We start from the raw sequence: 13,416 nt of genomic DNA, 5'->3' as shown, positions 1-13,416 counted from the left end.
TTCTTTACGTAGATTTGGCCAGCTCCTCACCCTTTATCTCTGCTTCCTCTCTGGCTACTCCCCGCCAGCACTCCTGTTGCAGCCACAGGGACTCTTCTCCAAACCCCTGGAAGTCCTCTCACCTCCGAGCTCTTATACCCATAAGGATGTTTCTCTCTCCCCTTCTCAGGTTCTTCTTTACCTGGATAAATACTTATTGGCCTAGGTCTCGCTTAAATACACCTTTTGGAGAAAGTCCATCACACCCTCATCTTCTAGACCAGTGCTTTTCAAAAGATTTCGACCTATAGTCAGAAATACATTTTACCTCATGATTGAGCATATATGCTCACATGTATTGTACATGGTTTTCATTTCATTTTAGTTTTCTAAAGTGTGTAATTTAGTTTTTTTTAATATATTCACAGAATTGTGCTATCATCATCCCTATCTAATTCCAGGACAATTTTATCACTTCAAAAGAAGACCTTGTATATGTATATTTCTATGTATAAAACTGAAACAAATTTTATCCCATGAAATAATACTTTGCCTTACTTACTATAGGAGATGAATGCTGGTATTGTCTGTTTTATTCCATTCTTTCCATTACATTAAAAAAAATCTTGCAGTGACTCAATACATACATTTCATGTTCCATTACTGAATTGTAAGCAACAGTTTGGTAAGCCTTGTCCTAGACTATGGCAGGTCTCTCTGTCCCACTGGTCATAGCACCGTTTTCTTCCCCTCACATGACCTAGCACACTGGCCACTACTTGGTGAATATCTGCTGGCCCTGTTAAGACTACATTCTGGGAGGGCAGGGTCTAGATCTGCCTTATTTCTGACTGTGTATATCCCCAGTACCAGGTGCAGTGAAGTAGCAGGTACTCAATAAATATATGTTGACTGAATAAATATTTGCCTTTGAAAGAGAAAAATAAACCCATACACTTCTTTTTGGTTAGTGTTCACACAAGTAAAATAAAATGCAATAAACCGGGCTTCCCTGGTGGCGCAGTGGTTGAGAGTCTGCCTGCCAATGCAAGGGACACGGGTTCGTGCCCCGGTCCAGGAAGATACCACGTGCCGTGGAGCGGCTGGGCCCGTGAGCCATGGCCACTGAGCCTGCACGTCTGGAGCCTGTGCTCCGCAATAGGAGAGGCCACAGCAGTGAGAGGCCCGCATACTGCAAAAAAAAAAAAGCAATAAACCTATTATCTTGCACTTACTATCAGTGTAAGCCAGGAGCAGTTTTGCCTCATCCTCCAGAGTAGGGATTTGGCCCTGAATTATCATCTGTATAAATGTCTCAGTGCTTCCTTTCACTTTGCCCTATAAATTCAGCTTCAGCAGTCCAGTCTCCAGGAGGACCCTACCGATGAGCTCTATAGATGGCATGAGCAGTGTGGTCACAACAAAAAGCACTTAGCAAAAGCTTTTAGAAATAAAATAATGCCATTTGCAGCAACATGGATGGAACTAGAGATTATCATGTCAAGTGAAGTAAGTCAGAGAAAGACAAATACCGTATGATATCACGTATATGTGGAATCTAAAAAAATAATATGAATGAACTTATTTATAAAACAGAAACAGACTTACAGACTTAGAAAACAAATTTATGGTTACCAAAGGGGATAGTGGGGGAAAGATAAATTAGGAATTTGGAATTAACTACTAGTATATATAAAATAGATAAATAACAAGGACCTAGTGTAGAGCTCAGGAAACTATATTAAATATCTTGTAATAACCTATAGTAGAAAAGAATCTGAAAAATATATATCTATTATATATGTATGTGTATATATAATATATATAAAAATTATATCTCGATAACTGAATCACTTTGCTATACACCTGAAACTAACACAACACTGTAAATTAACTATACTTCAATTTTAAAAATGGTTAAAAATTAAAGAAAAAGAAGCTTAAGGAGATGAACTTATCTGACATAAGCATAAAAAAAAAGCTTTGCTTTTGTTGAATCAGCCAGCAAGGACATTTCCTCACCCTCCCCTGGACCCCGGGCACCCCCTGCCTGCGCCTCTGTACCTGTCTTTGCCGGTCTCGCGCTTGAAGAGCTCATCAAACTGCAGCATCTTGTGGCGCGTGATCATGAAGGCCTTCAGCCGGGGCAGCACCTGGCTCAGGAGCTGCAGGTTGTTGTAGACCTGGCCCTTGCCGTCGCGCCGCATGTAGCTGCTGGGGCCCCAGAAGATGAACACAGTGCCCTGGCTGACGTTGAGCAGGTCGTGGCGGTTGCGGAGGATTCGCTGGAGGCTGGAATGCGCGATGACCCTCAGGCTGGTGCGATTGCCCACGTCGTGCCCGTAGCCGCGCGTAGGGGCGTCGTTCATGCGGATGACGCACTCAGTCTGGTCAATCTGGGGGCCTCGCAGGCTACGCAGTAGGTGCCCCGAGCTCGTCACGAGGGCGCAGTCCCTGCAGTGCATTTTCAGGGGCTGCAAGAAGGGGGAGAAGGACCCCATCAGCAGCAACACTCGCTTGGCACCAGCAGGTCACTTCCCTGCCTCCGAGGGCTGCCATCTTCGCTCTTCTCCCTCCTATGCCAGAATACATCCCTTCTGCTATTACCCCATCCACCCCTACATTCTCTTCCAGACTGGTGACAGGGAGTACTGGACAACAGGGAAAGAGAGCCAGCGGTGACCTGTTGACCACTGGGCTCTGGGCTTTACTGATATTAATAGATCAAATCGTCATATCAACCCAGCAAGCTTGCTGTTACTGCCATTTTACAAATAATGATACCTTAGACTCAGAGATGTTGAAAAATTTGCCCAGAGATGCATAACTAGCAAGTAATGAAGTCATGCTTTCAAACCCAGGTCTTTCTGAATCCAAAGTTACCCCCAAGTTGAAGAAAACACTATACTACAATTTGCTGTGACACTAGTTTTAATGCTCTTAACTCACCTTATTGGAAGTTAAGCATGTATCAGTGTTCTTGGATGCTGTACAAATATGTTTATCCTAAATAGACATCGTCTAAGAATCATGTGAGAAAAGACATGCAAATTGTAGCCCTTCAGAAGCCATAATTTTGAAATGAAAATTAGGAGAGTTTCTCCCAGTTTAAGGGGAGAGGGAGAGAAATTAAGCCAGTCCATCTTCAAAAATGTAAAGAAAGCCTCAAGCTCATCCACTGTACTCGCGCCCTGTGGAAGCCCTGGCCCTATGGTGCCCACCAGGGACAACGCCAATGACAATGCTCATTTCAACATCCTGAACCAGTGATGTACTTTCTGAACACCTACATTCTTACAAGTTAAACATTTCCCTGTTCATGTTTCATGAGAAATATCTCTCAGTTGCTGTTTGAAGATAATGTAATTAGGGTCGGAGGCCCAGGCCAGCAAGTGCACAAAAAAATGATAATCAAGAATGTTCTGAAGGACAGTTGCACTGTTAGATTTTCCCCAGAGCCTCTACCCTTCCTCTCTGTTAACTCTGAACTAGACTCACTGGCTCCCTGCACAGTCTCAGAAAACTGGATCCAATTTAGTGTTGCGTATATACAGTCTTGTGTTTTCTTTTGGAGTTTCCTAAGCCATAGCTCTGTCTTCCGAACCAGACAGAGAGCACCGAGGGCGGTCACCTTCCCTCACTGCAGAGTGGCCAAGGGCACCCACACAGGATGGTCCAGGCTTGTCTACACTACCTGTCAGCTATGGGACCTTGGCAAGTCACTAACCTCTGCAAGTCTCACTTTTCTCATTTTTAACCAAGGATAATTAATGCCCCATTCCACTTTGATAGAATTAAAATGTACACAGTGGTAGGTTGAGCCATTTAAAATTGCCAATATTTGACCTGCGAAAGTAGCAACTGCATGGGGTTGAAGCCAGTCCTTACCATAGGACATGGCACGGCGTCATTCATTAAGTGAAGGCCGCTCTGGGGCTTTTCAGGCAGAGTGGAGTGCATGGTAGGTACGCACCACATCAGTGTGTACTGATCGCTCTGGGTTGCTAATTGACACATGGGCTTATGAAATGGCGATTCTACCACTGCAAATTCTCATCATTCATTTGACACCCAGTTACTCTTAGGTGACAAATGTGCTGGGCGACAAGAATGCGAATGGAATGGAAAAACAGAACCCCTCAAAGTTTATACTTTACTGGGGGGCAGTAGGTCAGAGATGTGCAATGACACGTGACACAATGTGGGGCTGTGCCGCACTGTTTGTAAAGGGGGCTGTTTAGAGCACAGCAGGGCTGGGGGCACAACGGAAAGGGTGGTCAACTTAGTTAATATTTCTGATGTTCTCTATGTGCCCGGCACTGCTCTGAGCATTTTATATAATTGCATTAATTCTTCAAATAAACCTATAAGAAAGATACTACATCATCACCCCTGTTTTACCAAGGAGAATATTGAGAGGTAGAAGAGGAGCCCGGTTTGTTAGGGGTTGTTTGGGTTTTAGCATCCAAAGTCCTGTATCCTGGGAAACTTCTACTCATGTTAAAACATTCCTACAAAGATGACAAGGGCATCTGCAAATAGCATGTGACTAAATGATGATTAGGGTCAGGAGACCCAGGGTCTAAAGAAGACTTTATCACAAATTGGGTACTTAACTTTCTCACCCGTAAAACAAAGAGAGCTCCAACTAGACACTTGTGGCCAGAAGATATTCATTCCTTCATTCATTTAACAGACACTTATTAGGCACTTAATACACCCCTGAGGTACAGTGTAACTCGGTCCTTTTGCTTAATAAGGTCACTTTGCAAGATTTCATTCCACTGGACCTGAAAGCCATTGGGACCTGCTTTTTCTCCTCAGACTCACCTAGAACTATTATCCTGAATTTTCCAGTTTGATTTATAATTTCAAGACATTGTGCTCATTTTTACTGGGGAAAAAATTCTAAAGAAAGGTCCCAGCATTTCTTTCCCCATAATTAATTATTCTGCTGTGATTCTCAGAGCATAGGCTGCTTGATGGGTGAAACTTGTAACACCTCTGGAGATTGCAAGGCCTCCTCTCTCCCTCTCCCTCTCTCTCTCTCTCTCTCCCCCCACTATGCCCATGTGAGGTCGGATGAACACCCTTTCAGGGAAGGCCAAGGTTCCTGACTGTGCCATACGGACCCTCTGTGATTACTGGGCACCACCAGAACATGCTGGGGTCCACCCAGTCCCAGAAAGCCCTCCCTCATGAGTCCTGCCCACCTGCCTTAGCTCTGAGGTATTGATTACCTCAGGCACCAGCATCCTCTCTTTGAGTTGTACAGATGCACCAAACAATGCAAAAAAGATCTAAGTCTGAATTATGCCTTAAGTGCCTTTCGGTAAGTGGTGCCAGTAAAGTGACAATAGCTGTTCTGAACAATGTTACACTTCCTGCAGTTGAGAAGAGCATGTACCAAAGGCTGAATCACTTCCCAAGGCAGAAACGAAGTCTCTTTCCTGCATTCAGAGGGACTAAGGATATCTTGGGGGGCAGAAGGACTATACAAACTGTGGGACCCAGGTTCTTGGGATGTTACAGTCCCCTGAGACAGCCATGTTCCTGCACATCGAAGTACCATTATCATCCTGAGTGTCTTAATGACATGGGTGAAAGTACTCATGCCTTGGTGAGTTAAGATTCCTGATGTGGGGCTTCCCTGGTGGCGCAGTGGTTGAGAGTCTGCCTGCCGATGCAGGGGACACGGGTTCGTGCCCCGGTCCGGGAAGATCCCACATGCCGCAGAGCGGCTGGGCCCGTGAGCCATGGCCGCTGAGCCTGCGCGTCCGGAGCCTGTGCTCCGCAACGGGAGAGGCCACAACAGTGAGAGGTCCGCGTACCACAAAAAAAAGAAAAAAAACATTCCTGATGTAGTACTGAACATGTCCTTCCCTTAAACACTCAGATGCTGGGTTGATGAATCACTCAGCGGACCATGGAAAGGTGAACTTGGGGCCCTGCCAGCAGGCCCGGGAGATAAAACTCCACCGAGGACAGGAGACGGGTGGTGGTTTCTGGTGGACTCACTGCCTACCTACGCCTTCTACTTCTTTCTCACAGTATTCAGCTTCCCTGATTCTTGGGGACATTTTCCTTAAAGACTCATTTGGTGAGGGGTTCCGCCCTTTGTAGGGAAACATGGGCACCCGTGTTAGGTCACTCCAACCTTGATAATCTCTCTGGCTTCCTGACCTATGTACAGCACTCAACTAATACTAAATTGATTGATGGGTTGATAAGTGAGTGAATGAAAGCCAACCTCCAGGCTTCTCAGTCCTTTGAGAAAACCTCCATATATACAAAGAAGACATGATGTGGTGCCCTAACCAACAATTCTCCTGCAGCCCTATGTACTAATACCACAGAGAGAAGCAGGGGAGAGCACAGAGGAAGCTCTGTCTGCAGAGAAGGAGGCTGGGCCATTTGCCTCAGGGCCACCCAGCCCAGGGAGCCACAATGGCCAGAGCCCAGGGCACTGCTTGCAATTAATGGCTGACTGGGAAAGTGGCCCAGGACACAGTAAGGGCCATTAAACCCAGCTGGTTATTAATCCCCAGTAAGAGCTTGATGCCAAGGTCATTAGAGCTGTTGTGCAGTGAAAAATGCTGAGGAAAATCTACAAGGCACGGAGGAGTTACCTCTTCTACAGGCCACTGATGCTTGGAGCAGCAGCCCAGGCCCCAGGAGTGCGGTGCACAGGAGCCTATGGGGGCAGGTGGGCTGGCTTCTAGAGGGAGTGCACGCACACACACACACACACACGGGCACATGCAATGCATCATCCCAGTTCCTAGGACAGTGGCTGCAACTCATTGGGGACTCATGAATGTCTTAGAATATTTTAGAATATTGGGGATATTTAGAATATTTTAGAAGGTGTGAATGAACTTCTCTCTCCACCCCCAACTCCTGGGAAAACCCCCCCCCCCACAATCAGGGAACAGGGGAGAATGACAACTTTCATTGCAACTTGCTCCTTTGGGCTGCGGCGACAGGAGCAATTCCTGCTTGAGAAAGCACGCGCAGGGAATCCAGGTTTGATTTCTGTCACAGCCCGAAGAGCAAGAGCAGAAGGCATTCTCTCCCTGTGACCCAGCTGATGCCTCCTGAGCCTTTCTTAAAAGAACAGAACAGGCTAAGTCAAATTTAACTTGACACCTAAAACACTCAGTGACGTCCTTGCAAACATTTGCAGCACGGCAATCTCAGGCTTCACTTTAAAAAAATCTGATTTATTGGGCAGAGAGAAAGCCACCTCAGAACATACTGTCCATTAGTTTGGTAATGAGACCAATATTGCTCTGGGAGCTGATTGTTGGTCTGGAGCAAACATAAGATATATTAAATGGCTTCGCAGGTTTCAAGAATCTCTGCACTTTCCAATCTGATATTTTCCTGTAATTACTGGGCTTTTATTACCTGTCAATCTCTGTTTACCCTGACACTGGGTATAAGCCGCTCTGGTTATTTAATATGATTCACTAGAAAAATGTTACTCTTCCAAGTTGCTCCTCTCCCTCTTGTTCAATGAAAGCCCGCGCATCAGCAAGAAGTCCTCCTCCCTCCACCAGCGCCACTTTCCATGATTTCCATCCACTGGCTGGCTAAGGATGAAGGAACTCCTTGGGTAGGAGGAAGTACTGAGCAGTGTTTAAAATATGGCCTTTGAAGTCATTGGCTTCAAACTTGTTTCTTCCACTCCTTAGGTGGATAATTTGGGGTAAATTGGCTTAGTTTCTCTGAGCCCCCAGTTTCTTCATCTGTGATCTGGATATAGTAAAGTCAGTCTCAAAGAAAATGTTTGCCTTTTCAATTAATGGTGTGACTTCCACCCAGCTGCTCAAGACAAAATTCAAGGATTATTCTTGACACTTTTTTCTCTGCCCCCTACAACGCAGCCAGTCCTATTGGATCTCTCCTCCTATAGATGTCAGTCCTAGCTCTTCACCATCCCTGCTGCCACCCCCTTCATCAAAGCCACCATCATCTCTCTTTAGCTCCTGCTGCACACTCGTAACTCTTTACTTCCCTCATTCCATCCCTCCTATATATTCCTGTCTCCACAAAGCTCCTGGGGTGATCTTTAATATGTAATTACCAGAGAGTTCTGTACAAGATGATGCCAATACCATACAGTTTGATTACTATAGCTTTTTAATATAGTTTAAAATCAGGGAGTGTGATGCCTCTACTTTTTTCTTCTTTCTGTTAATTACACTGCCATATTTCCATTTCCTGTTGTCTGATGTGATTTATATTATATAATATAATAATTTATATTATTTCCACACCCAGTATGCTCTTCTCCTGATCTTTGCATGATGACACCTTCACATTCTTCAGGTGTTACCTCAAACCACCTCCCCAGAGAGACCTTCCCTGATCCCTTAATATTTCCACTGCCTTCCTTTTCCATCTTCTGTCACTCTCTCCATTATCCAGACTTATTTTTTTTAATCTTTTTTTTTTTTTTTGGTTGCACAATGCAGCATGCAGGATCTTAGCTCCCCAGCCAGGGACTGAACACGGGCCCCTACAGTGAAAGTGCCAAGTCCTAACCACTGGACTGCCAAGGAATTCCTTATCCAGGCTATTTTTAAACTCAAGCATCACTACCTAAAATAATCTTAATTATGGCTTGTGTGTTTACATGTTTATGCCTTTCTCCCTTACTAGAATGTAAGCTCCAGGAAAGGTGGAGCTTTGCCTTGTTCACACTGTGTCTTCAGCCTCAAGAACAGTACTGAGAATGAAGAAAAAGTTCAACAAATATTTTTGAATGAATGACTGAAGGATAAACCATGTAGCACCTACCACAGTGCCTGGCACATCAACAGTATGAAAGAAATGTGCTTACTGTATTTGTGTCACCATTCTACTAGTAACCAGTCCCTGATATTTTTTTGTCTGGGTGAGTAGGTTGATGTATTCTAAAGCACAGTATTTGAATTCTCCTGCATATGTCATAACCACCTTCAGCACTAGGTGACCTTCAAAGAGAAGTCCAGGAAATCCCATTAGTTTTTTAAAATTTTTAATGGAATTGCATTCTATTTTTTTTACACGCATTCTATTTTTTAAATGTCTTTTGACAACTTTATTGATATATAATTTACATACCATAAAATTCACTCATTTTAAATGTAAATTCAATGATTTTTAGAATATTTGCAGAGTTGTGTGACCATCACCATGATCTAATTTAAGAACATTCCTGTCATCCTGAAAAGATGCACATCCTTACCAACACGTTATTTTTCATCTTATTGATAACAGCCATTCTTACAGGTATGAGGTGTTATCTCACTGTGGTTTAGTTTTGCATTTCCCTGATGATCAATGGTGTTGAGCACCTTTTCATGTACCTGTTGGCCATCTGTATGTCTTCTCTAGAGAAATGTCTATTCAGATCCTCTGCCCATTTTTTCTTCCAGTTTTATTGAGATATAATTGACATATAGCACTGTATAAGTTTAAGGTGTACAGCATAATGACCTCTGACCATTTTTTTTTGGGGGGGGTTCACGGGTCTCTCACTGTTGTGGCCTCTCCCGTTGCAGAGCACAGGCTCCAGACGCGCAGGCTCAGCGGCCATGGCTCATGGGCCCAGCTGCTCTGTGGCATGTGGGATCTTCCTGGACCGGGGCATGAACCCATGTCCCCTGCATCGGCAGGCAGACTCTCAACCACTGTGCCACCAGGGAAGCCCCCTCTGCCCATTTTTAAACTGGATTGTTTGTTTGTCTGTTTTTTGCTATTGAGTTGTATGAGTTCTTTATATACTCTGGATATTAACCCCTTATCAGATACATGATTTGCAATATTTTCTCCCATTCAGCAGGTTGCCTTTTCATCTTGTTCACTGTTTCTTTTGCTGTGCAGAAGCTTTTTAGTTTGATGGAGTCCCACTTGTTTATTTTTGCTTTTGTTGCTTTTGCTTTTGGTGTCAGATTCAAAAACAATCATCACCGAGACCTATGACAAGTAGCCTACCATGTATGTTTTCTTCTAGGAGTTTTATGGTTTCAGGTTTTATGTTCAAATCTGTAATCCATCTTGAGCTAATTTTTGTGTATGGTGAAGAGGGTTGTCCAGTTTCTTTCTCTTGCATGTGGCTGTCGAGTTTTTCCAATACCATTTACTGAGGAGGCTGTCCTTTCCCCATTGTATATTCTTAGCTCCTTTGCTGTAAATTAATTGACCATAAATGCATGGGTTTATTTCTGGGCTCTCTAGTCTGTTTAATTGATCTGTGTGTCTCTTTTTATGCCAGTACCATACTATTTGATCACTATAGCTTTGTAATATAGTTTGAAATCAAGGACTGTGATGCCTTCACTTTGTTCTTCTTTCTCAAGATTGCTTTGGTTATTTGAAGTCTTTTGTGGATCCATACAAATCTTAGAATTGTTCTCTCTATTTCTGTGTAAAATGCCATTGGAATTTTCATTGTGTTCTTGATTTGCATTTTCCTAATGACTAATGATGTTGAGCATCTTTTCATGGTCTTATTTATGCCATTAGTTTTCAGGTTTCTAATTCCATCTATTGCACTCCATCTCTACCCCAAATAAGTTCCACCATGGGTAGGTGATTCTATTGAACTCTAAGTCAACATTCTGGTGACTTCTGCAGCAGTCTTGTATGTGAAGGACCTACAAGCCAGAGGAGGGTGCACGGTCTACGTGCATGGAGAATAGAAGGAAAGAGGGACCTTTTAATCAACACCTTTAAGTCAGGAGAGGTAAATCCAAAGTGGAAAATCAGGTGAGCATTGTCTGGGACATATGTTTATATTTAAACCAGATTTTGTAAAAATAGAACTACCATTTGATCCAGCAATCCCACTTCTGAATATACATATGAAGGAGACAAAATCAGTCTTTTGGAGAGATATCTACACTTTAATGTTCATTGCCGCATTGTTCACAGTAGCCAAGATATGGAAACTCTATAAGTGTCCATTGATGGATGAATGGATAAAGAAAAATGACAAATAAAGAATACTATTCCACATACAATGGAGTAGTATTCAGCTATGAAAAGAAGGGAATTCTGCCATTTACAACAACATGGATGAACCCAGGGGACATTATGCTAAGTAAATTAAGCCAGACAGAATACTAGATGATCTCACTTATATTTGGAATCTGGAAAAAAAAAGCTGAACCTATAGAAAGAAAGAGTATAATGGCAGTTGCCAGGGGCTTGGAGGTGGGGTAAATGGGCAGATGTTGGTCAAAGGGTACAAACTTTTATTTATAAGATGAATAAGTTCTTGGAATCTAATGTACAGCATGGTGACTATAGTTAATAATACAGTATTGTATACTTGAAATTTGCTAAGAGAGTAAATCTTAAGTGTTCTCACCACATACACCCCCCCCCACACACACACAAGGTAATGTGAGGTGACAGACGTGTCAATTAATTTGATGTGGTAACCACTTCACAATGTATATGTATATCAAATCATCACATTATACACTTTAAGCATATACAATATTATTTGTCCATTATACCTCAATAAAGCTGGGAAAGAAAAGAAAGCCAGATTTTGATAATTAAAGTTAGAAAATTTATCTAGTCATATTATATTGAAATGAGTTTTCTAGAATTACAGAATAGAAATACTGACAGAAATCTCAGAGATTAAGTAGCCCAGTAGTTCTCTGAATATGGTTCCTCAATCAGCAGCAACAACAAAGTCTAGAAACTTTCTAGAAATGCAAATTCTCAGGCCCCACCCTAGACCTTCTGAATTAGATGCTCTGAGGTGAGGGCCAGCAATCTGTGCTTTAGCAACACAGGTGATTCTGATGCATCCTCAAGGTTAAGAATGCCTGGACCAGGACAGTTCCTTCATCGAGGAAGAAGCTGGAACTCATGAGGTTATGTGATTTACTCAAGATCACACACTAAGGGCAGCACCTGGGATAAAACCCCAGGTCTCCTCACTCCACAAATCTAAGAAAATTCGCCTATGTCCGTAGATTGTTCAAAGTCACTGAGCACTCACTGAAAAGGAGTCATGAATTAATAGTTTACTTAAGATGGAACCTACAAATGGAAGTGATATGGTGGAGACAGATGAATAAGAAGGAACATCCATTATTTGATATGCTGCCCTCAGCAGGGCTGCCTGCCTTTGCACCACCTGCCTGCTTATTTGGAAGGAGGAACCAGGAATAGCTAGAGAACATCCAAACCCCCTACTACAGGGAAGATACTGATGCTTGTGTATGTCTGGGGACTGCTCTTGCCACATAAGTTGGGCCACTGGGGCTTCTCTCCAGCACAGCCTCTCAGAGGCATGGCCAGTCAGGACCCTCCTGTCTGTTGTGGGTTGAATTGTGTTCCCCCGGAAAACATATGTTGAAGTTTTAAACCCCGGTACCTGTGAATGTGACCTTATTTGGAAAAAAGGGTTTTTGCAGATGTACTTAAGATGCAAATCAAGATGAGGTCATACTGGATTAGGGTGGGTCCAATCACTGGTGTCCTTATAAGAAGAGATCAGAGACACACAGGCAGAACGCTATGTGGTGACCAGGCAGAGACTGCAGTGATTCATCTACTGGCCAAGAACTCTGAGGATTGCCCCCAAGCACCAGAAGCTGGAAGATGCAAGGAAGGATTCTTAGAGCTTTAAGAGGCAGTGGGACACTGCCAAAACCTTGATTTCAGACTTCTGGGCTCCAGAACAGTGAGAGAATAAATTTCTGTTGTTTTAAGACACCCAGTTTGTGGAAATTTGTTTTGGCAGCTCTGGGAAACCAATACACTGCCCCCAACAAGTTCTTTACTCTCTGACTTCCAGCCTCCCACCAGAGCCCCAGCCAGCAAGACTCTGTCCTGCAGCTTTCACCCTTACAGTTCACTCTCTGCACAGCTGCCAGAGGGAGATTTTAAAGCATAAAGCACCTACTCCTACCTTTTTAGAAAAATAAAATGCAAATTCTTTACTTGGCTGGAGTCTTGCCTACCTCATGGACCTCAACTTGTTGCCTCATTCTCCAGCCCCACTGACCACCGAGCTCCTTTCTGCTTCTGGGAGAGATCAGACAGTCCTTCTTTTGTCTCTGGCCTTTGCTTTCCCTGTTATTTACATGGCTGGCCCCTTCTCATCTCTCACGTGTCAGATTGAAAGCCACCTCCTCCAGGAAGCCCTCCCTGACTGCTCTAATTGGAGGTGGCCTCCCTCACTTATTATATAACAAAGATACTAACCACTAATAACACTGACAAAATGTTCAGCTCATGTGTAAGGCACTGTTCTAAGCACAGTACATGCATCATCCAACTTAATCCTGAAACAGCCTTGAGAGGCAGGTTCTACCATTGTTGTAATTTTATCAGATGAGGAAGTTACACAAATTAATCACCTATCATGATCCTGTTTATTTCCTTCATGGCACTTTCCACAATCTCTAATGATTTACATTT

The 13,416-nt window shown here is 43.4% G+C and overlaps 1 protein-coding gene across 2 annotated transcripts in view; it reads right to left on the bottom strand.

The window, feature by feature from the left end:
* The window catches only part of ST6GALNAC5 (ST6 N-acetylgalactosaminide alpha-2,6-sialyltransferase 5), a gene marked incomplete at its 3' end in the record, with an annotated part of 183,008 nt that overhangs the window by 17,897 nt on the left and 151,695 nt on the right, over positions 1–13,416 (bottom strand). The window contains exon 3 of one of the 2 annotated variants that reach the window (XM_082612413.1): positions 2,044–2,453. The exons of the other annotated variant lie outside the window; for it this stretch is intronic. Coding sequence (XP_082468539.1) covers positions 2,044–2,453 — 410 coding nt within the window. The remainder of the gene's footprint in view (positions 1–2,043; positions 2,454–13,416) is intronic. 2 annotated transcript variants of the gene reach the window in all.

This window comes from Mesoplodon mirus, assembly GCF_964341445.2.
Source record: "Mesoplodon mirus genome assembly, chromosome: 3".
Classification (NCBI taxonomy): Eukaryota; Metazoa; Chordata; class Mammalia; order Artiodactyla; family Ziphiidae; genus Mesoplodon; species Mesoplodon mirus.
This window is presented reverse-complemented; position numbering and strand designations above follow the sequence as displayed.